The following is a 24,644-nucleotide window of genomic DNA, read 5'->3' as shown; positions in this document are numbered from 1 at the left end:
CTCGTCTGTGATGAGGGAATGTAGGCCCTTAGCCCATTCCTCCCTCAGACCCTGGTGTCCGGGTCTTTGTCCCTTTCTTCCCCGGAACCCAGGGGCCTCGCCCTCCCCCTCTCCGCTGTGGAAATCCCTGCGTGCAGCCGCACCATCCCCTAGGAACTGCAGCAACGCCAGGTCGATGGGCCGCTTCCAGCGGGAGCCCTTGTGCAGGGCGATGCCATAGCCTGTCGTGGCGAAGACCTTGCCGGAGCCGATGGTGACAAGCTTGCAGCCCTCGTCCTTGCGGGCCATGTAATTGAGGACCGCAGCATCGTAGATGAAGGCGTCCAGCTTCCTGGGGGGAGGGGGAATGGAGGGCAGGGTCAGTCCCACCTAGATGCCCTGGCCGCCAGGCCTGGAACCTCCTCACCTCTAACCTCCAACTGCTCCAAATCCTAACTGGCCCTGAGCTCTTGAGCAAATCATTGCACTTCTCTGTGCCTCAGTTTCAACATCAGTAAAATGGGCATGGCAGCACTATCTCCCTTCAGAGTTGTTGCAAAAGTATGTTTTTTAAGAGACAGGGTCTTGCTATGTTGTCCAGGCTGGACCAGAAATCCTGGGCTCAAGCGATCCTCCTATCTCAGCCTCCCCAGGAGCAGGGACTATAGGGAAAGATTAGATAGTACCTCATGTAAAGGAGGTGCTGGAGAAGTGTTAGCTGACTTTTTTTTTCTTTTTTTTTTTTTTTTTGAGACAGTCTCACTCCGTCACCCAGGCTGGAGTGCAGTGGCACAGTCTTCGGCTCACTGCAAGCTCCGACTCCCGGGTTCAAGCGATTCTCCTGCCTCAGCCTCCCAAGTAGCTGGGATTATAGGTGCCCAGTACCACACCCAGTTAATTTTTGCATTTTTAGTAGAGATGGGGGTTCCACCATGTTGGCCAGGCTGGTCTCAAACCCCTGTCCTCGTGATCCACCCTCTCGGCCTCCCAAAGTGCTGAGATTACAGGCGTTGAGCAACCGCACCTGGCCAGCTGTGACTGTTAATGAAATAGTTATTCCTTTACTCCTCACCATCGCCCTCCAAAGAGTCCATTTACTCTTGCATTTTAAAAAAGAGGATTGAGGCCGGGCGCGGTGGCTCACGCTTGTAATCCCAGCACTTTGGGAGGCCGAGACGGGCGAATCACGAGGTCAGGAGATCCGGACCACGGTGAAACCCCGTCTCTACTAAAAATACAAAAAATTAGCCGGGCGTGGTGGCGGGCGCCTGTAGTCCCAGCTACTCGGAGAGGCTGAGGCAGGAGAATGGCGTGAACCCGGGAGGCGGAGCTTGCAGTGAGCCGAGATCGCGCCACTGCACTCCAGCCTGGGTGACAGAGCAAGACTCCGTCTCAAAAAAAAAAAAAAAAAAAAAAAGAGGATTGAGACTGGCCATGGTAGCTCATGGCTGTAATCCCAGCACTTTGGGAAGCCAAGGCAGGCAGATCACCTGTGAGCTCAGGAGTTCCAGACCAGTCTGGCCAACATGGTGAAACCCCATCTCTACTGAAAACAAAAATTAGCCAGGTGTGGTGGCAGGCACCTGTAATCCCAGCTACTCAGGAGGTTAAGGCAGGAGAATTGCTTGAACCTGGGAGGCAGAGGTTGCTGTGAGCCAAAATCGAGCCACTGCATTCCAGCCTGGGTGACAGAGATGCCATCTCAAAACAAATAAAGAGGAGGATTGAGGCTTAGAAGGGGAAATGGGGGGAAAAAATGCGAGGGAATGATCACTTATATTGTGCCAGGCATTGTTCTATCTAGTCTAAGAACTTTTTTTTTTTTTCCTGAGACAAGGTCTCACTATGTTGCCCAAGCTGGAATGCAGTGGCACCATCATAGCTCACTGCAACCTTCACCTCTTCGGTTCAACTGACCCTCCTGCCTCAGCCTCCTGAGTAGCTGGGACTACAGGCACACATCACCACACCTGGCTAATTTTTGTATTTTTTGTAGAGATAGGGTTTCTCCATGTTGCCCAGGCTGGGCTCTAACTCCTGGGCTCAAGTGATCTTCCCACCTTGGCCACCCAAAGTACTGAGACTACAGGTGTGAGCCTGTAGGGAGATAACCATTCTTTTCAGATGGGGAAACACAGACCTAGACACATACCTTAACTTGCTTGGGTTCTCCCACTAGGCCCTGATTTCTTTCTTTCCTTTTTTTTTTTCTTGAGACTGAGTTTCGCTCTTGTCCCCCAGGCTGGAGTGCAGAGGCGTGATCTCGGCTCACTGCAACCTCCACCTCCCAGGTTCAAGCGATTCTCCTGCCTCAGCCACCCAAGTAGCTGGGATTATAGGCATGCACCACCACACACGGCTAATTTTGTATTTTTAGTAGAGACGGGATTTCACCATGTTGGCCAGGCTGGTCTTGAACTCCTAACCTCAGTTGATCCACCCGCCTCGGCCTCCCAAAATGCTGGGATTACAGGCGTGAGCCACCACACCTGGCCTAGGCCCTGCCCAGGCTGGAGTGCAATGGTGTGATCTGGGCTCACCACAACCTCCACCTCCCCGGATCAAACGATTCTCCTGTCTCAGCCTCCGGAGTAGCTGGGATTACAGGCATGCGCCACCATGCCTGGCTAATTCTGTACTTTTAGTGGAGATGGGGTTTCTCCATGTTGGTCAGGCTGGTCTCAAACTCCCAACCTCAGGTTATCGGCCCACCTTGGCCTCCCAAAGTGGGTTTCCCCCAAGGTGCTGGGATTATAGGCATGAGCCACCGTGCCCAGCCTAGGCCCTGATTTCTAAGACTTGGTGGGAAGAGGGGCAGGGCTGTGGAGTTAGTTCTCATGGATGCATTTGTTACGGCACATGCTGCTATCACTCTCATTTACAACTGCTGTCATTTTACATTTATTTCTGTGGTTGTTTGATTAATCTCAACCTTCCCCATGAGACTGCAAGACCCCCAGGGTCCCAGTTGGTCTCATTCTCATCTGTGGCTGGGGCATAGTTCCTGGCATGTAGGATGGGGTTGATAGATATTTGCAGAATAAATGAATGAATGAATAAATGAATCCACACAGAGGAATACTGTGTAACTCTTCTGTGGTATCAGATAAATGCTTATGATCTGACAGGTAAGGATGTATGGGGTGTATTTTATATATTTCTAAAATATGTATATATATATATTTATTTATTTATTTGTTTTTAGAGATGGGGTCTCACTGTTTCCCAGGCTGGTCTCAAACTCCTGGGCTCAAGCAATCCTCCTGCCTCACCCTCCCAAAATGCTGGGATTACAGGCGTGAGCTTTCACACCTGACCTTATGGGGTGTATTTTTTAAAAAGTTAGGCTGGGCATGATGGCTTATGCCTGTTAATCCCAACACTTTGGGAGGCCAAGGCAGGAGGCCAAGGCAGGAGGATCGCCTGAGCCCAGTAGTTTGAGACCAGCCTGGGCCACATAGTGATATCCTGCCTCTATAAAAAAAAATTAGCCAGGTGTGGTGATGCACCTATATTCCCAGCTACTCAGGAGGCTGAGGCAGGAGGATCCCTTGAGCCCAAGAGTTTGAAGCTGCAGTGAGCTATGATGACACCACTGCACCCCAGCCTGGGTGACAGAGGGATACCCTGTCTCTAAAAACAAAACAAACGAACAAAAAAATGACTCCCAGAAACCTATATAGAATATGAGTTCATATTGGCCGGGCGCAGTGACTCATGCCTGTAATCCCAGCACTTTGGGAGGCCGAGGCGGGCAGATCACATGAGGTCAGGAGTTCGACACCAGCCTGGCCAACATGGCGAAACCCCGTCTCTATTAAAAATACAAAAATTAGGCCGGGCGCGGTGGCTCATGCCTGTAATCCCAGCACTTTGGCCGGCCGAGGCGGGCAGATCACAAGGTCAGGGGATCGAGACCATCCTGGCTAACACGGTGAAACCCTGTCTCTACTAAAAATACAAAAAATTAGCCGGACGTAGTGGCAGGCGCCTGTAGTCCCAGCTACTCAGGAGGCTGAGGCAAGAGAATCGTTTGAACCCAGGAGGCAGAGGTTGCAGTGAGCCGAGATCGCACCACTGCACTCCAGCCTGGGCGACAGAGCAAGACTCCGTCTCAAAAAAAAAAAAAAAAAAGCGGCTGGATGCTGAGTTGAAGAGACGCCAAAGGATCTCCCACAGAAGAATACTTAACCTCTAGTTTTGAGTGGTCAGCCTGTCTGTTGATTTAAGTCCTCCTGTGTCCCCAAACCTTCAGAAAAACCCTGTCCACACACTCACAGGCTCACATATAAATGCTGTATGTGTGTGGTTGTTTGCGTGGAAATTAGGGAAAAGGACTGAATTAGTCCATACATGCTAAGTGGGGAAACAGACAGGAAGTGGATTCCCCAAATTGAATGTCTCTCGAGCTGAAGCAAAGACTCGGGGGTGGAGAATGTGAAGCTCCGGAGAATTAGCAGAAACCTGGGGAGGACATTAATCATTCCACTGTTGGAGAATGGGGTTTGAATTAATTTTATATAGATCCTAACAGGGAGTTCCCATATGACATCTGGAAACGTAAGTATAGGCGAGAAAAATACCACCACTGCCTGCAGGCACTTCTGCCTTGTAGGCAAACTGTAATTTTTCCCTACGTTTCTCTTTGTTTAGGAAGATGCCCTTGGGGGTGAAAGGTGAAGTGCTATTGATGTTTAAGTGGGAAGAATGGAGTTTCTAGAGTTAGGCTGAAAGGGAGGGATGGAGGGGCTGGGACTGGGATAAGATGGAAGGAGTGTCTCCAGGGGTCCTTAGAGGACAAGCGGGAGTGGAAGGAGAGACTCAAGTTGCATTTTGGAGAAAGCTAAAAGTCAAGGCTTTCAGTGGTGGAAATATTTGAGAGATTTCAGAAAGAGGAGCTCTAACAGCATTCACTTTCAATTGTTTGCTCAGCTTTTCTGGGATATACTGTCTCCTTCCCCTCTCGCAACACCACCCCCTCATGGTCCCTAAATATCTATTAAAACTCAGCCATTACAGGGGCCCTAGCTCATGCCTGTCATCCCAGCACTTTTGGAGGCTGAGGCAGGAGGACTGCTTGGGTCCAAGTGTTCGAGACCAGCTTGGGCAACAAAGGGAGACCCCCGTCTCTACAAAAACTTTAAAAATTAGCTGGGTTGGGTGGTGCATGCCTGTCGTCTCAGCTACTTGGGAGGCTGAGGTGGGAGGATCGCTTGAGGGTAGGAGGATGAGGTTGCAGTGAGCTATGATTGTGCCATGTACTCCAGCCTGGGTGACAGAGGGAGACCCTGTCTCAAAAACAAAACAAAACAAAAAGACCTCAGCCATTTCCTACAGCCTTTTTTTGAGTGTAGGTTTGGGAAAAATTAAAATTCCCTGCATCCGTCCTTTCTTTCTTGTTTGTTCCCACTCTGTCACCAGAGGGATCTTAACATTTGAGTCAGTGCTGTACCTTTTCAGCTCACCACCCCCCCTTGGCTCCCCTCGTCACTCAGAGTGACTTGGATCACCTTTAGTTTAGAGGCCCTGTGCCACCTGACACCCCCCATCCCTCCTTACCCATCTGCCGTCATCTCCCAAGCCCCCCTCACTCTGGCCTGGGAGATGCACCTGGACGTCTCCAGCTCGCTCCTGCCCCGGGGCCTTTGCACTGGCTGTTCTGCCTGCTGGAACATTCTTCTCCTAGATAACTGCCTGACTCACTCTCTCACCTTGAAACTGCCTTTGCCTGACCGGCTCCATCTTGCTTCTAACACTTAAGTTGTCCTTGCTTATTCCTGGGCATAGGCCAAACTAACTTTGGGAAGGAATTTAGTTCACGGTTTGACTCTGAAACAAAATCGATAATAGCCCTTTCCTAAAAAGACCCCCTTCTTGCCTGGGGACCAGTCTACCTTTGCAAGACTAACAAATTAGCTACAAGATTAGAAATTAAGTTTAAGGGTCATGCAGCCTCTGGCTCCCCCGATTGCTCCTGGAGATAACATCACTATTGTAACACCTAAGATGAGTGCTTGAGATAGTTTGCAGACCCTGCACTGGATGGATCAGCTGACACCACCCAGGCTGTAGTCTGGCTCAACAGAGTTCTGCCATCCCACCCAGGAACAGAAGACAGCAAGAAAACCTCACTTCCAACCCCTGTGATTCCATCTCCAACCTGACCAGTCAGCTCTCCCCACTTCCCAAGCCCCTACCTGCCAAATTATCTTTTAAAGGGGGATGCTCAGGCAGCCTGATTCAAGTAATAATAAAACTCTGGTCTCCCACACAGCCAGCTCTGCGTGAATTACTTTCTCCATTGCAGACCCCCCGTCTTGATAAATCGACTCTGTCTAGGCAGTGGGCAAGGTGAACCCACTGAGCAGTTACAACCTCTGTCAGGTGTTTGCTCCAAAGACACCTTCCTGAGCACCCTATTTGATACTGCAACCTCCAGTCTCCCGCCCCAGTTTTCCAAATGCATTCACCCTGCCCTATTTTTACCCATAGCACGTATCCCCTTGGAATGCACTATAGAATATTCTCATTTATTCCGTGCATTGTACGTCTCCCTTCACTGGAATTTAAGTTCCATGAGGCAGGGACTTTGCCCATTTGATTCACCACTGTATCCACAGGGTCTCGAACAGTACCTAGCACACACTAGGTGCTTAATAAGAAATGGCTGAACGGCTGGGCGTGGTGGTTCACGCTTCTAATCCCGGCACTTTGGGAGGCCGCCGGGGGCGGATCTCCTGAGGTCAGGAGTTCATAACAATCTTGGCCAACATAGGGAAACCCCACCTCTACTAAAAATACAAAAATTAGCCAGGTGTGGTGGCACGTGCCTGTAATCTCAACTACTCGGGAGGCTGAGGCAGGAGAATTGCCTGAACCTCGAGCGGATCACCTGAGGTCAGAAGTTCATGACCAGCCTGGCCAACATGGTGAAACCCCGTTGCGACTAAAAATACAAAAATTAGTCAGGTGTGGTGGCACATGCCTGTAATCTCAGCTACTTGGGAGGCTGAGGCAGGAGAATTGTTTAAACCTGGGAGGCGGAGGTTGCAGTGAGCTGAGATGGTGCCCAGGCAACAGAGCGAGAGCAAGACTCCGTCTCCAAAAAAAAAAAAAAAATAGTGGTTGAATGGACACCTAAAAGGAAGACAAAGTGAAGAGACAGAGGAAGAAGGCAGCTTTTTACAAGCCAAGGAGGAAGGTCTGAACAGGTCCTCCCACAGCCCTCAAAAGGAGCCATCACTGCTGACACCTTGATTTTGACCTTCTAGCCTCTACAACTGTGGGGCGATACATTTCTGTTATGTAAGCCACTCAGTCTATGGTATTTTGTTATGGCTGCCCTAGCAAATTAATAGAATTGTATATAGAAAAATCCCAAAGGATCCACAATAAAAATTATTACGGCTAATAGAAGTTCAACAAGGTTCATGATACAAGATCAATATATAAAATAAATTACAAAATATATGAAATAAATTATATTCCTATATACTAGCAATGAACAATTAAAATAAAACAATTCCAGGCCGGGTGCGGTGGCTCATGCCTATAATCCCAGCACTTTGGGAGGCCGAGGCCAGCAGATCCCTTGGGGTCAGGAGTTTGAGACTGGCAAAAAAATAAAAATAAAAATAAAATAAAATATTTAGGAATACATTTAACAAAAGAAGTTCAGGTAGGGTGTAGTCACTCAAGCCTGTCATCCCGTCACTTTGGGAGGCCAAGGTGGGAGGATCGGTTGAGGCCAGGAGTTTGAGACCAGCCTGGGCAACATAGTGAGACCATCTGTACAAAAAAAATACAGTTAAAAAATTTTAAAAAAGAAGTTAGAAAGAAAAGAAAAGAAGTGGGCCAGGCATGGTGGCTCACGCCTGTAATCCCAAGAACACTTTGGAAGACTGAGGTGGGCAGATCACCTGAGGTCAGAAGTTCAAGACCAGCCTGGCCAACATGGTGAAACCCCATCCTACTAAAAAAGAACTAGCTGGGCGTGGTTGCGTGTGCCTGTAGTTCCAGCTACTTGGGAGGCTGAGGCAGGAGAATTGCTTGAACCCAGGAGGTGGAGGTTGCAGTGAGCTGAGATCACACCACTGCACTGCAGCCTGGGTGACACAGCGAGACTGCATCTCAAAGGAAAATAAAAGAAGTGGCCACCGGGCTCGGTGGCTCGCGCCTGTAATCCCAGCACTTTGGGAGGCGGAGGCGGGCTGATCACGAGGTCAGGATTGCTAAACCATCCTGGCTAACACGGTGAAACCCCGTCTCCACTAAAAAAATACAAAAAATTAGCCGGGCGTGGTGGCGGGCGCCTGTAGTCCCAGCTACTCGGGAAGCTGAGGCAGGAGAATGGTGTGAACCCAGGAGGCGGAGCTTGCAGTGAGCGGAGATTGCGCCACTGCACTCCAGCCTGGGCGACAGAGCAAGATTCCGTCTCAAAAAAAAAAAAAAAAAAAAAGAAGTGGCCAAATGAGTAAATTCAGACTGGTCCAAGGGAGGCCTTCCATGACCCAGACACTGGAGCTGAGAAGTAGGATTCCTTTAACACAGAAAAGATGCCAAAAGGGCTTTCTCCGTGGAAAGAGGCAAGATGAGAACAGTGTGTGCTGTTAGTTTGGAATGTGTGAGTGTGAATGCATCCATATTTTAATTGATCCAAAAGAAATAAAAAAAAAATGCTTACATTACAGAAAGGGGCCTCGATATTTCCTTTTTTGCCCCTCTTGAGTGAGTAAGAAATTGGACATCTCTCATGGAAAGGGCACCAAGAACTGGCCCTCTATTTCCTTTTAGGACGTGCATTTCCTTTCTCCCTCTGTGGGGTTGCTTGCCCAAAGCGGTAGGGTGAGCCCACGTTTGGCCTGCAAGCCGGCCAGAACCCTGGGAGCTGCCTCTCCCTTGTGCCTCACTGTAAAGATGGAATTTTCTAGTGCTGTCTTCTATGGCAACCACTAGCTCACCACATATGGCTATTTGCATTTAAATTTTATTTATTTATGTTTTATTTTATTTTATTTTTTTGAGATAGAGTTTTGCTCTTGTTGCTCAGGCTGGAGTGCAATGTCCTGGTCTCAGCTTACTGCAACCTCCACCTCCTGGGTTCAAGCGATTCTGCCTCAGCCTCCCGAGTAGCTAGGATTACAGGTGCCTGCCATCATGCCCGGCTAATTTTTGTATTTTTACTAGAGATGGGGTTTCACCATGTTGGTCAGGCTGGTCTCGAACTCCTGACCTCAGGCAATCCACCCTCCTCGTCCTCCCAAAGTGCTGGGATTACAGGTGTGAACCATTGCACCTGGCCTAAATTTTAATTAGGCGTGGTGGCTCACGCCTGTAATCCCAGCAGTTTGGGAGGCCAAGGTGGGCAGATCACAAGGTTAGGAGATGGAGAGCATCCTGGCCAACACGGTGAAACCCCATCTCTACTAAAAATACAAAAATTAGCTGGGTGTGGTGGTGGGCGCCTGTAGTCCCAGCTGCTCGGGAGGCTGAGGCAGGAGAATGGCTTGAACCCGGGAGGCAGAGGTTGCAGTGAGCCAAGATCACGCCACTGCACTCCAGCCTAGTGACAGAGTAAGACTCTGTCTCAAAAAAAAAAAAAAAGAAAGAAAAGAAAAGATAAAAGAGAGGGAAACAGGCTGGGCGTGGTGGCACACACCTATAATCCCAGCACTTTGGGAGGCTGGGGCAGGTGGATCACCTGAGGTCAGAAGTTTGCAACCAGCTTAACATGGTGAAACCCTGTCTCTACTAAATACAAAGAAATTAGCTGGGCATGGTGCCACATGCCTGTAATCAGAGCTACTTGGGAGGCTGAGACAGGAGAATTGCTTGTACCTGGGAGGTGGAGGTTGCAGTGAGCCGAGATCATGCCATTGCACTCCAGTCTGGGCAACAAGAGTGAAACTCCGTCTCAAAAAAAAAATAAAGAAAAAAAAAAGGGAAACAGATCAAGGCATGTCACTGATAAATGTCAGTCCACTAAGGACAAGGAAAAGAAACAACAGGTTACATACAAAGGCATAGGAATCAGAATGATCTTGGATTTCTCTACAGTAGCACTGGATATTAGAAAACAATAGAGTGACTCTTCCAAATTCTGAAGGAAAATGAGCTCTAATCCAGAATTCTATACCCAGCCGGACTGTCCATCAAGTACAAGGACAGAAAAAAGACTTTTCAGATTTGCAATGTCTCCAAAAATATACCCGCTATGTGCCTCTGTCAGGAAGCTCAAAAGAACAAGGAAGCAAAACCCAGAAAGAGTTAGAATTTGTGCTACAACAGGATCCAAACCAGAGATGAAGGGATGAAGGTGAAAGGTGATCCCAAGATGGCGGCTATGCCCCAGGCTGAAGCAGGCCAGAAGGCCACAAGAGCAACTTCTTCAATAAGATGAAATTGACAAGGCCAGGCACAGTGGCTCACACCTGTAATCCCAGCACTTGGGAGGCCGAGGTGGGCAGATCACTTGAGGCCAGGAATTTGAGACCAACCTGTTCAATATGGCAAAACCCCACTCTACAAAAAATACAAAAATTAGCTGGGCGTAGTGGTGCACGAATGTAATCCCAGCTATTTGGGAGGCTGAGGCATGAGAATCGCTTGAACCCAGGAGGCAGAGGCTGTAGTGAGCCCAGATCCTGCCACTGTGCTCCAGCCTGAGTGACAGAGAGAAACCCTGTCTCAAAAAAAAAAGAAAAGAAAAAAGAAATTAACAGAGTATCTGATACTTCTAACATATTAAGTATATTAAGATACTTCTGACATACTAAGAAGAGATTTAGACAGTAAACAGATAATTTGGGTTTGAATTAGTTAACCACAAAGAAAAGTCAGCCATGAAGCAACTGAAAAAAGAAAGAAAAAAGACAGTTACTAACCTCAAGAAAAATAGACCAGGCATGGTGCCTCACACCTGTAATCCCAACACTTTGGGTGGCTGAGGTGGGCAGATCCCTTGATTTCAGGAGTTTGAGACCAGCCTGGCCAACATGGTGAAACCCCATATCGGCTGGGAGCTGTGGCTCAAGCCTGTAATCCCAGCACTTTGGGAGGCTAAGGCAGGCCGATCACTTGAGGTCAGGAGTTTGAGACCAGCCTGGCCAACATGGTGAAACCCCACCTCTACTAAAAATACCAAAATTAGCCAAGCACAGTGGCGCATGCCTGTAGTCCCAGCTAATCGGGAGGCTGAGGCAGGAGAATCACTTGAACCTGGGAGGCGGAGATTGCAGTGAGCCAAGGTCACGCCACTGCACTCCAGCCTGGGCGACATAGTGAGACCCTGTCTCAAGAAAAAAAAAGAAAGAAAACCAAAGAATTGTGTAGGAGAGGAAAGTAATCACGGTTTACTACTGTGGCAGCTGTGAGAGCATTTACATAGTCATAACATGTAAACACTGAATATTCATCTGTCAGAGTCACAATGTGGGAGGCTGAATTGATTTAAATAAGAGTATGAGTATGTCTTCCATAGTGAGAAGCAGATGGAAAAATGCCTAAAATTGAAAAATCAAGAGGTAGTCATACAAACATGGTATTTAGAGATAGGGAGATAAATCGCAAAATGATACAATAAACGAGGTGAAAGTAGATTCCTCTGGGGTGAGAGAAATGGAGGGTGCCATTTTTTTCCTTAAAGATAAAATTCTTGCCAGGCACGGTGGCTCGTGCCCGTAATCCTGGTGCTTTGGGAGGCTGAGGCAGGAGGATCACTTGAGCCCAGGAGCCTGAGGCTGCAATGAGCTATGATTGTGCCACTGCACTCCAGCCTGGGTGACAGTGCGAACTTGACTCCAAAACCAAACTAAACTAAACTGAAATTCTTGTATTTGACTCTCCAAACTATGTGGATGGAGAACTCTGATAAATATAGAACTAAAAATTAGAAAAAAAAAAAAAAAGTAACAAGGGATACTGGGGAAAAAGAATTCAGCAGAAGCAGGAAATCAGAGCAAGAGGTGACAATGAGAAACACAGGGGTGTCCTTTGTGAATCATGAAGCTTCCAGGGAGGGGGACAAAAGGAGTGATTCGGGGTTGCTCAGTGCACATGTGAGGCAATATAGCCTAGTGGTGAGAACCTGGGCTGTAGAACTGGGCTGCCAGGGTTCCAGTCCTAGTTCTGCCACTTAGCAGATGTAAGAAGCTTGCTGTTCCTCATGTTTCCAATAATACCCACCTAAGATTTTTTATGAGGTCTTAAGGGTTTAGTTGTGTTCCCTCCCCAAATTCACATATTGAAGTCCTAGCCCCCAGTACTTCAGAATGCGACCTTATTTGTAGATAGGGCCTCTACAGAGGGAATCCAGTTAAAATGAGATCATTAAGGTGGGTTCTAATCCAGTATGACTAGTGTCCTTATAAAAAGGGGAACTTGGGCCGGGCACAGTGGCTCATGCCTGTAATCCAAGCACTTTGGGAGGCTGTGGCAGGCAGATCACCTGAGGACGGGAGTTTGAGACCAGCCTGAGCAATATGGTGAAACTCCGTCTCTACTAAAAATACAAAAATTAGCGGGGCTTGGTGGCACACGCCTGTAATCTCAGCTACAGGAGGGAGGCAGAGGTAGGAGAATCACTGGGACCCGGGAGGTGGAGGTTGCAGTGAGCCGAGGTTGCGCCATTGCACTCCAGTAGGGGCAACGAGAGTGAAAGTCCGTCTCAATTAAAAAAAAAAAAAAAAAAAAAAAAAAAAAGCGGTGGGGGGGATCTTGGCTGGGTTCAGTGGTTTACACCTGTAATCCCAGCACTTTGGGAGGCCGAGGTGGGTATATTACCTGAGGTCAGGAGTTCAAGACCAGCCTGGCCAACATGGTAAAAACCCATCTCTGCTAAAAATACAAAAATTAGCCAGGTATGGTGGCAGACGCCTATAATACCAGCTGCTAAGGAGGCTGAGGCAGGAGAATCACTTGAACCTGGAGGACAGAGGTTGCAGTGAGCCGAGATCATGTCACTGCACTCCAGCCTGGGCAACACTCCATCTCAAAAAAAAGAACTTTGGCCACAGAGACACAAACAGAGGGAAGATGATGGGAAGAGATACAGGGATCAAGAGGCAAGAGCCAAGGAGAGAGAGGCCTGGACAGATCCTTCCCTCACAGCCCTCTGAAGGAGCCAAGAGGACGCCTAGCCTCCAGGACTATGAATCAAAATATTGATTTGATTTGATTAATTTTTTGCAAACTGTGAACTTAAATTAGAACAGGACTTGATATATAATAAACATCAAAGTAAATTAAAAAGATACAGGAATGGACCAAGGAGGGTGGTTCATGCCTGTAATCCCAGCACTTTGGGAGGCCGAGATGGGTGGATCACAAGGTCAAGAGTTCAAGACCAGCCTGGCCGAGATGGTGAAACCCCATCTCTACTAAAAATACAAAAATTACCCAGGCGTCGTGGTGGATGCCTGTAATCCCAGCTACTCGGGAGGCTGAGAAAGAGAATTGCTTGAACCTGGGAGGCGGACGTTGTAGTGAGCCAAGATCGCGCCACTGTACTCCAGCCTCGACAACAGAGCGAGACTCCGTCTCAAAAAAAGAGAAAAAAAAAAAGATATAGGAATGATCCCAAGCCCTGGCAAGGAGGCAAGGATATGGAACAAGTAGAACTCTCTTGCATTGCTGATGAGAGTGTAAATTGGTACAACCACTTTGGATTTTTGTTGTTTTGTTTTGTTTTGTTGTTTTGAGAGGGAGTCTCACTCTGTCACCCAGGCTGGAGTGCAGTGGTGTGGTCTTGGCTCACTGCGACCTCTGCCTCTGGGGCTCAAGCAATTCTCCTACCTCAGCCTCCTGAGTAGCTGGGATTACAGGCACCTGCCAGCACACCTGGCTAATTTTTGTATTTTTTTGTAGAGACAGGGTTTCACCATGTTGGTCAGGCTGGTCTCGAACTCCTGACCTCAAGTGACCTGCCTGCTCAGCCTCCCAAAGTCTGGGATTACAGGCATGAGCCACCACGCCCAGCCATTTTGGAAGATGTCTGACAGTATCTGTTATAGCTAAGCATACTCTCCCTATGACCCGGTAGTTCCACCCATGGGAATACAACCAAGGAAAAGGAATGTGTATGTCCCCCAAACACTTGTACAAGAATGTTCATAGTAGAATATTCATAATGGGCCAGGGTGTGGTGGCTCATGCCTGTAATCCCAGCACTTTGGGAGTCCGAGGTGGGCGGATCACTTGAAGTCAGGAACTTGAGACCAGCCTGGCCAACCTGGTGAAACCCCATCTTTACTAAAAATACAGAAATTAGCTGGGCATGGTGGTGTGTGCCTGTAATCCCACCTGCTCAGGAGACTGAGGCAGGAGAATCACCTGAACCTGGGAGGTGTAGGTTGCAGTGAGCAGAGATTGCACCACTGGACTCCAGTCTGGGCAACACAGAGAAAAACTCTGTCTCAATAAATAAATAAATAAATAAATAAATAAGTCAGGAGATCGAGACCATCCTGGCTAACACAGTGAAACCCCGTCTCTACTAAAAATACAAAAAATTAGCCGGGTGTGTTGGCAGGCGCCTGTAGTCCCAGCTACTCGGGAGGCTGAGGCAGGAGAATGGCGTGAACCCGGGAGGCGGAGCTTGCAGTGAGCCGAGATCGCGCCACTGCACTCCAGCCTGGGGCACAGAGCAAGACTCCGTCTCAAAAAAAAAATAAAAATAAAAATAAATAAATAAATAAATAAATAAATAAAGGCAATTACACATGCTTAAAAAAGGGAATATTCAGCTAGGCATGGTGGCTCATGCCTGTAATCCCAGTTCTTTGGGAGGCCAAGGCGGTTGGATCACCTGAGGTCAGGAGTTTGAGGCCAGTCTGGCCAACATGGTGAAACCCTATCTCTACTAAAAATACAAAAATCAGCTGGCCATGGTGGCAGCCGCCTGTAATCCCAGCTACTTGGGAGGCTGAGGCAGGAGAATCGCTCGAACCCGGGAGGCGGAGCTTGCAGTGAGCCAAGATAGTGCCACTGCACTCCAGCCTGGGCGACAGAGAGAGACTCTGTCTCGAAAAAAAAAAAAGAAAAAGAAAACAGAAAAAAAGGAATATTCATAATGGCCAAATACTGGCAATAACCTGAATGTCCATCAGCAGTAGAATGAAAGAATTATGGTACATTTATATAATGGTATACTCAACGGCATTCAGCAATGAAGGAACAATCTGGTGACAACACTGAGGAAAATAAGCCAGACAGAAAGGTATTATATGCACTGTTTGATTCTGTTTAGAGGATGTTCAAAATCAGGCAAAACTAATTATGTGACATTCTATGGTGACTGCAGGGGCAGGGAAACTTTATGAGAAGCTGGGAAATTCACCATACCTTAATCTGGACCTGGTCACATGGATGTCTATGAATGTATAAATAATGAGTTGCATGCTTTTTGTACCTCACTGTACCTCACTGTATCTATGTATATATCTCAATAAAAAAAAGATGAAAAATATCTATAAAAAGACATGGGATGAGGCCTCAGCTATTTTTACTTATTAAAGGCTGGTGATGTGGCTGACATTTGTATGGGGAAAAAAAATACAGGTATCCTGCTTTCTCTGAACTCAAGGCGGAGACAGATTTAGGTTCATTTTGAGAGATGGGGCTGGTCTCTCTTGCTAGTCACATTCTCACCACTTGCTATCCAAAACTTGGGAACCAAGTAGATTCGGAAAGTGGCATAGGCTGGATATGGTGGCTCACGCCTGTAATCCCAGCACTTTGGGAGGCCGAAGCAGGTGGATCACTTAAGGTTAGGAGTTCAAGACCAGCCTGGCCAACATAGTGAAATCACATGTCTACTAAAAATACAAAAATTAGCCGGGGATGATGGTATATGCCTGTAAGCCCGGATACTCGGGAGGCTGAGGCAGGAGAATTGCTTGAACCCGGGTAGCGGAGGTTGCAGTGAGTCAAGATTGCATCACTGCACTCCAGCCTGGGCGACAGAGTGAGACTCCATCAAAAAAAAAAAAAGGAAGAAAGAAAGGAAGGAAGGAAGGAAGGAAGGAAGGAAGGAAGGAAGGAAAGAAAGAAAGAAAGAAAGAAAGAAAGAAAGAAAGAAAGAAAGAAAGAAAGAAAGAAAATGGGATTCCCCCTCCCCTGCCCACCGAGAGGCTCTGAATTCTTGCTCTCCGACTGCAAGGACTGAGCAGGCTGGCAGTGTGAGGTATCCCTGAAGGGGTAAAAGAGGAAAGTGATTCTGTTTGCAGAGGAAAGTGATTCTGTTTGCAGCCATCCCTGCCTTCTGAGGAAGGCGCAAGTGAAGCAGCGGTGGGAGGTGGCAGCCTGGAAAGGCACCCTGCTTTGCGAGAGAGAGAGAGAGAGAGAGAGAGAGAGAGAGAGAGAGAGAGAGGAGAGAAAATCTGGAATTCTCAGATTCTCAGGGTCCTTCCTGGAGGGAAGGGCTGGGGAGGAAGAAAACGGAAGAAGGGAGAAGGGGGAGAGATGAGTCAGCAGGGCAGGCTGGCTGGGGAGAATGCTCTGGGTGAGTAAGGAAGTGAAAAAGTACCAGGGTCCTGCGGGGCGACCAGCGCCCTTTTATGTTTTCTGTTCATTATGTTGACTAGGAAACTTTTTGCGTTTGGGTGATGTCGACCTGGGCGGTCCAGTGCGGCAGTGACACGCCACTAGGGCTGTGGATCACTTGAAATGTGGTCACTCTGAACCAAGATGTGCTGTGAGTGTAAAATGCCACTGATTTCAAAGACAGCATATGGGAAAAAAAATTACGTAAACGGTCTCAACCATGTTTATACTGATTACGTGTCAAAATAATATTTTGGACATAGGTAAAATATATTATTAAAAGTAATTTCCAGCCAGGCGCGGTGGCTCACGCCTATAATCCCAGCACTTTGGGAGGCCGAGGCAGGCAGATCACGAGATCAGGAGATGGAGACCGTCATGGTTAACATGGTGAAACCCCGTCTCTACTAAAAATAGAAAAAATTAGCCGGGCGTGGTTGCGGGTGCCTGTAGTCCCAGCTACCCTGTAGGCTGAGGCAGGAGAATGGTGTGAACCCGGGAGGCGGAGCTTGCAGTGAGCCGAGATTGCGCCACTGCACTCCAGCCTGGGCAACAGAGCGAGACTCCGTCTCAAAAAAAAAAAAAAAAAAGTAATTTCACCTACTTTTTGTTGTTGTTGTTGAGAAGAAGTCTCGTTTTGTTGCCCAGGCTGGAGTGCAGTGGCCCGATCTCAGCTCACTACAACCTCCACCTCCCGGGTTCAAGCAATTCTCCCACCTCAGCCTATGGAGTAGCTGGGATTACAGGCACCCGCCACCACACCCAGCTAATTTTTGTATTTTTAGTAGAGACGGGGTTTCACCATATTGGTCAGGCTGGTCTCGAACTCCTGACCTCAAGCAATCCACCTGCCTTGGCCTCCCAAAGTGCTGGGATTACAGGCGTGAGCCAGGCTTCACCTGCTTCTTCTTTTTTTTTTTTGAAACTGAGTCTCACTCTGTCGCCCAGGCTGGAGTGCAGTGGTATGATCACAGCGCACTACAACCTCCGCCTCCCAGGTTCAAGCAATTCTCCTGCCTCAGCCTCCTGAGTAGCTGGGATTACAGGCACACACCACCACAGCAGGGCTAATTTTTGTATTTTTCGTAGAGACGGGGTTTCGCCATGTTGGCCAAGCTGGTCTTGAAGTCCTGACCTCATGATCTGCCCGCCTCGGCCTCCCATTACAGGCGTGAGCCACTGTGCCCGGCCACCTGCTTCTTCTTATGTGGCCACTAAAAACTTAGAATTACACTTCAACGCGTGCAGCATTCATTCCATGGGACAGTGCTGTTCCCAGTCTTCAGTCCACAGCCCCGCTTACCCCCAGTGGGGGTTTATGTGTGAGGATTAAGGGAAGGGTGGGTTCCAATTCTGGCAAATAGGCCCTGGAACTGGGAAGACACACTCTGGCCAGTGAGATGGTCCAGAAAGTGAATTAAATCCTGCAAAAAGGAGCTAGAAGCCAGGGTGACCCCGAGAAGCCCAGGAATTTGCAGAATTCTCAGGAAGAGGGGTTGGAGCCAACGTCATCTAGATCCAGGGCATGAAGATCCTGAATGACATCAGGGTGAAGGGAAGCAAAGGAAGAGATGACGAAGGGAAAAAAGTACAAGTGAGAGAAAGAAGAGAAGGAGGAAGAAGAAGAAAGGAATAAGGAAAGAGAAGAAGGCAACGAGGGAAGAAAAATAACAGAAAAGATTTTAAAAATACTGTAGAGATTTTAGCTCTATAGTCCCTTATGACAGCCACTAGCCAGATGTGGTTAGTGAGCTCTTGAAATACACCGAGTTCGAATTGACATGCACCGTGAGGATAACTATACACTGGATCCCCCGCCAAAAAGTACCAATAAAAATATAAAACGTCTTATTAATTTTTATATTGATTGCATATCAAAATAACATTTTGGAACTATTGGAGTACATAAAATATATTTTGAGGCCAGGTGTGGTAGCTCACACCTATAATCCCAGCACTTTGGGAGGCCAAGACAGATGGATCACCTGAGGTCAGGCATTTGAGACCAGCCTGACCAATATGGTGAAACCCCATCTCTATTAACAATACAAAAAAAGTATATTATACAGAAAGCAATAAAGTGACAGTCACACTTCTAAAAAAAAAATATATATATATATATATATATATATATATACAAAAAAATACAAAAATAAATTAGCCAGGCATCATGGCACATGCTTGTAATCCCAGCTACTCGGGAGGCTGAGGGAGAATTGCTTGAACCCGGGAGGCGGAGGTTGCAGTGAGCCAAGATCGCACCACTACACCCCAGCCTGGGCAAGAATGAGACTCCATCTCAAAAAAAAAAAAAAAAAAATCATAAAATAAATTTCAGTGTGGCTACTAGAAAATTGTAAATGGGCTGGGCGCGGTGGCTCATGCCTGTAATCCCAGCACTTTGGGAGGGCGAGGCGGGCAGATCACGAGGTCAGGAGATCAAGAGCATCCTGGCCAACACGGTGAAACCCCGTCTCTACTAAAAATACAAAAAATTAGCCGGGCGTGGTGGCGGGCGCCTGTAGTCCCAGCTACTCGGGAGGCTGAGGCAGGAGAATGGCGTGAACCCGGGAGGCGGAGCTTGCAGTGAGCCGAGATCGCACCACTGCACTCCAGCCTGGGTGACAGAGCGAGACTCCGTCAAAAAAAAAAAAAAAAAAAAAAAATGTAAATGATGCAGGCGGTTCCCCTGCTCTGCTCTAGAAAGACAGAAGGAAACCCCTCAAACCACTGACATCAAGGAAGGGGGAGGGGCAGTTATTCATTTTGACAATAACCAAGTGTTGGCAAACAAATCATTTAATGAAAGGGAGAAAAGGGAATTGAGGAAGGAAAAACTTCATTCCCCAGGCAGCGGAATGTGAAGGAAGACTACAGGTGCCGGGCACAAGGGGGCTCTCCAGATAGGGGAGCCCTGGGAAGAGGGCCGAGGGGGGTCCATCAAGCTTCAAAGCTGACGAGAAGGCAGGAGGCCGGTGAAAGAAGGGTGATTAGAGACAAAGGTGAGGGTTTTCCTGACCACAGGGTCCTCGCACCTTTGAATGCGGAAGACTCCGCTGGGCAAACCACATGACCACGCCCCACCCCACCATGCTGCTGATTGGTCCTGGCATGGACACTTGACCCCCTAGCTGGACCAATCAGATCCTCAGTATGTGGGGCTGTGGCACGGAACCTTTCCCCAGAGCCACTTGATGGACAGGAGGGATTGTTGACCCCGTAATGGGGAGTCGGAAATTCGGGCTCAGGAGCAAGTAAGGGGTGTAGCTCCCATTGGAACCCAGGACCCTCTGGTTCTTTTTTTTTTTGAGACAGTCTTGCTCTGTCGCCCATGCTGGAGTGCAGTGGCACAATCTCAGCTCACTGCAGCCTCCACCTCCCGGATTTAAGCAATTCTCCCGCCTCAGCCTACGGAGTAGCTGGGATTACAGGCACGTGCCACCACACCTGGCTAATTTTTGTATTTTTAGTAGAGACGGGGTTTTGCCAAGTTGGCCAGGCTGGTCTTGAACTCCTGACCTTAACTGATCCGCCTCAGCCTCCCAAAGTGCTGGGATTGTAAGCGTGAGCCTCTGGGCCCAGCCTCCATCTGGTTCTAAACTCACTGCTGTTAAGCACCCCCAGTATGTTGTTATGAACTCCCAGGCCATGGGGCATCCTATGGGGAGATGAAGAAAACCGTCCTCCAGAAAGAAGGGAATTAGATGGGGTGCAACTTGGAAGCAAACAGAGCTGGACAGAAAGATGGCCAGAGAGAAACTCTCTGTTTCAAGATCTGATATACTTTAAGGGGTAGAATTTATAACATCTGTGTGTTTTCCACCTCCCTCCACTAGAAGGGAAGCTTCAAGTTACCAGGGACCTAGGCATCTGTCACAGAGCTGAACACATCAAAGGTACTTGGTAAGTACTTCTTGAAAGTAATGAATGGATGGATGAATGTGCAATGTAAAAAATTTATTTTTCCCGTTCTGTGCTGTGTCTTAACATCTCTGTCTATAATTCTACAAATTCAATACCTACTTTAGGCATCAGGCAAGGGGGTGTTGTTCTGGGCCCCATTTTTTTTTTTTTTTTAGACGGAGTGTCCCTCTTGTTGCCCAAGCCAGAGTGCAGGCACGATCTCGGCTAACTGCAACCTCCATCTCCCAGGTTCAAGCGATTCTCCTGCCTCGGCCTCCCGGTAGCTGGGATTACAGATGCACGCCACCACACCCAGCTAATTTTTTGTATTTTTAGTAGAGATGGGATTTCACCATGTTGGCCAGGCCGCCCACCTCAGTCTACCAAAATGCTGGGATTACAGGCAGATTTCAGATTGTTAATGGTATTTTTAAGCTATCATGCCAGCCCTGGATTTCTTATTGTGAGAGATAAAGAAACCTCTGTCTGTTAAAGCACTCCTAGCTGATGTGGGGAACTGACCTATTTTGTTAACTGTTGTTATCCAGTGCAGGAACTATAGCTGGCATAAAGTTGGTGCTCTTAAATTTTTCTTTTTTTTTTTGGAGACAGGGTCTTGCTCTGTTACCCAGGCTAGAGTGTAGTGGTGCGATCATAGCTCACTGCAGCCTCCATCCCCTGGGCTCAAGTGATCCTTCGACCTTAGCCTCCCAAGTAGGTGGGACTACAGGTGTGCGCCATGATGCCTGGCTAATTAAAAATTTTTTTTTGTTAGCCAGGTGTGGTGGCTCACGCCTGTAATCCCAGCACTTTGGGAGACCAAGGTGGGCGGATCACCTGAGGTCAGTAGTTCCAGACCAGCCTGACCAACATGGCGAAACCCCATCTCTACTAAAAATACAAGGCCGGGCGCGGTGGCTCAAGCCTGTAATCCCAGCACTTTGGGAGGCCGAGGCGGGCGGATCACGAGGTCAGGAGATCGAGACCATCCTGGCTAACACGATGAAACCCCGTCTCTACTAAAAATACAAAAAAAAATTAGCCGGGTGTGTTGGCGGGCGCCTGTAGTCCCAGCTACTTGGGAGGCTGAGGCAGGAGAATGGCGTGAACCCGGGAGGCAGAGCTTGCAGTGAGCCGAGATCGCGCCACTGCACTCCAGCCTGGGGGACAGAGCAAGACTCCGTCTCAAAAAAATAAAAAAATAATAAAAATAAAAAAATAAAAGTAAAAATACAAAACTTAGCCGGGTGTGGTGGCTGGCACCTGTAGTCCCAGCTCCTTGGGAGGCTGAGTCAGGAGAATTGCTTAAACCTGGGAGGCGGCGGTTGTAGTGAGCCGAGATTGCACCACTGCACTCCAACCGGGGCAACAGAGCAAGACTCCATCTCAAAAAAAAAAAAAAAATTTTTTTGTGAGTCAAGGGGGTCTCACTATGTTTCACAGGCTGGTCTTGAACTCCTGATCTTAAGTGATCCTCTCACCTTGGCCTCACGAAGCTTTAGGATTACAGGTGTGAGCCACTGCACCGGGCATTAGAAATTTTTGTAAGCCAGGCATGGTGGCTCACGCCTCTAATCCCAGCACTTTGGGAGGCTGAGGCAGGCAGATCACCTCACGTCAGGAGTTCAAGACCAGCCTGACCAACATGGCGAAACCTCGTCTCTACCAAAAATACAAAAATTAGCCAGGCATAGTAGTGCATGCCTGTAATCACAGCTACTCAGGAGGCTGAGGTGGGAGAATTGCTTGAACCCAGGGAAGGCGGAGGTTGCAGTGAGCTGAGATTGAACTACTGCACTCCAGCCTGGGTGACAGAGTGAGACCCTGTCTCAAAACAAACAAACAAAAAGAGAAATCAGATCATACCCTTTCTTACGTAAAGTTTCCACTCCCCAAGGCTTCTCACCGCCCTTAGTAGAAAGTCCAGCCCTGACCTTGGCCTCATGCCCAGAATCTTCCCCTCATCTACTCTCTCACCTCAGCTCCTTGCCCTTCAACTACACTGGCCTTCTTGCTGTTCCTCCAGTAAACCAACACCGCAACTTCCTCAGGCCCTTTGCATACTCTGTTCCCTCCACCTGAAGGCTCTGCTTCCGGAAGTCCACCTGGCTAGCTCTTTCACCTCCTGTGGGGCTCTGCACAAATGTCACCTCCTCCAAGAAGCCCACCCTGAACACCCTGGTGAAAATATCCCAGCCCAGCCACCCTCTAGCTCACCATCACTTCCTGAAAAGATCTTGATTTTTCTGTTTGCATGTTTATTGTTCATTTCCCACCTCTAGACCTAGGAATCGGGTCTATTTGTTCACTGCCTAGCACAGAATAGAGGATAAGAAAAATGCACACGGAAGGACTGAGTAAATGCAGGACGGGGAGACAGTTGCTGTGTTCAGCCTTGTTGTATTCGTGGGCTGAACTTTGGGGCCTGAACTTGTTTTGTTTTGTTTTCTTTTTGAGACAGAGTCTCTCTCTGTTGCCCAGGCTGCAGTGCAATGGCACAGTCTCGGCTCACTGCAACCTCCGCCTCCTGCATTCAAGCGATCCTCCTGCCTCAGCCTCCCAAGCAGCTGGGATTACAGGCACCCGCCACCACACCCAGCTAATTTTTGTATTTTAAGTAGAGACAAGGTTTCACCATGTTGGCCAGGCTGTTCTTGAACTCCTGACCTCAAATGATCTGCCTGTCTCGGCCTCCCAAAGTGCTGAGATTACAGGAGCCTGTCGCCGCACCCAGCCTAATTTTTGTATTTTAAGTAGAGATGGGGTTTCACTATGTTGGCCAGGTGGTCTCCAACTCCTGACCTGAAGTGATCTGCCCACCTCCGCCTCGAAAAGTGCTGGGATTATAGGCGTGAGCCACCGCGCCTGGCCTCTGAATTTAACTTCATCCCTATGATTTGGGAAAGGGATGTAAAAAGATAAGAAACACAATCTAAGCATTGATTCCAGTGAGTTCAGGTCTAATGATAATGATAATATCAGCAAACACCTATAGTGCACCAGGCACTGTTCTAAATAAATAAATGTTCTGAATGGATTAACTAGTTTAATTTTTTTTTTTTTTTGAGACGGAGTCTCGCTCTGTCGTCAGGCTGGAGTGCAGTGGCATGATCTCGGCTCATTGCAACCTCCGACTCCCGGGTTCAAGCGATTCTCCTGCCTCAGCCTCCCGAGTATCTGGGACTACAGGCGCGTGCCACCACGCCCAGCTAATTTTTGTATTTTTTGTAGAGACAGGGTTTCACCATGTTGGCCAGGATGGTCTCAATCTCCTGACCTCGTGATCCGCCTGCCTTGGCCTCTGAAAGTGCTGGGATTACAGGCATAAGCCACCGTGCCCGGCTTACTAGTATAATTCTTGTAACGACCTTATGATCATTACAGTGGGGATACTCTTGTTATCCTCATTTTACAGAGGAGGAAACAGAGGTTCAGAGAGGCTGAGTAACTTGCCCAAGGTCACAAAGCCAAGAAGGGGAAGAGCAAAGATTTGAGCCCCGTCAGTCTCACCCCAGAATCCAGAACTACTACATCCCAGAAAATATCCCAAGGAGCCTACTCCTGGGAGGAGGAGTCCACTTCCACCCTCGATGACCTCCGTGCTCCAAGCTGACCCACCCAGGGCTGACCTCTGGGACTGAATGAGTGAACCTGGACCCCTTGCCATCTTTGAGCATCCTCAGGTCCCCAGCGGCCCCACCCCCGCCCCCGGCCCGAGTCCGCGCTGACCCTGCCTTGAGCTGAGTGAGCGCTTCCTCTACGCGGGGCTGGTTGTAGCGCACCATGTAGCTGTGCATGTCGGGATAGTTGCTGCGGATGTTCTTCTCCGTGGAGCCGTTGGGCACGGTCCCAAACTTCAGGGGCGGGTACTGCTCCTGGGGCCTCTGGAACTGGGGCAGAATGGGGAGTGATTAGGGCACCCTCCGTAGGGACATCCCTAACACAAATCACCCATTCAGAGAGACACCCACTATCTGGCAGACACCCCAGTCCCAGGAGTGTTCAATATTTCTCAACACTCGCTCACTACGTTAGGGAATGCTTTTCCACTCCCACCCAGCACACACAGTTGCAGACACGTAATCCAAAAGTTCACGGGAAGCCTCCCTGAGGCCCCTGATGTGCCAGGTGTTAAGCCTTCACATACTGAATTGCGGGAGGTCCTGGGGGCAGAGGCTGGCATGGCAGGAGCTGGGGGCTGTTGCTATTTACCAATCCGTTCA

At 48.5% G+C, this 24,644-nt stretch overlaps 1 protein-coding gene across 3 annotated transcripts in view; it reads right to left on the bottom strand.

The window, feature by feature from the left end:
* The window catches only part of GRIN2D (glutamate ionotropic receptor NMDA type subunit 2D), a 49,992-nt gene that overhangs the window by 2,821 nt on the left and 22,527 nt on the right, over positions 1–24,644 (bottom strand). For all 3 annotated transcript variants that reach the window (XM_030820979.1, XM_030820980.1, XM_030820978.1), the window contains 2 exons: positions 24,151–24,311; positions 144–331 (listed from right to left, as the gene is read on the bottom strand). In XM_030820979.1, coding sequence (XP_030676839.1) covers positions 144–331; positions 24,151–24,311 — 349 coding nt within the window. The remainder of the gene's footprint in view (positions 1–143; positions 332–24,150; positions 24,312–24,644) is intronic.

The sequence above is a fragment of the Nomascus leucogenys genome, chromosome 10 (genome assembly GCF_006542625.1).
Source record: "Nomascus leucogenys isolate Asia chromosome 10, Asia_NLE_v1, whole genome shotgun sequence".
Taxonomy (NCBI): Eukaryota; Metazoa; Chordata; class Mammalia; order Primates; family Hylobatidae; genus Nomascus; species Nomascus leucogenys.
This window is presented reverse-complemented; position numbering and strand designations above follow the sequence as displayed.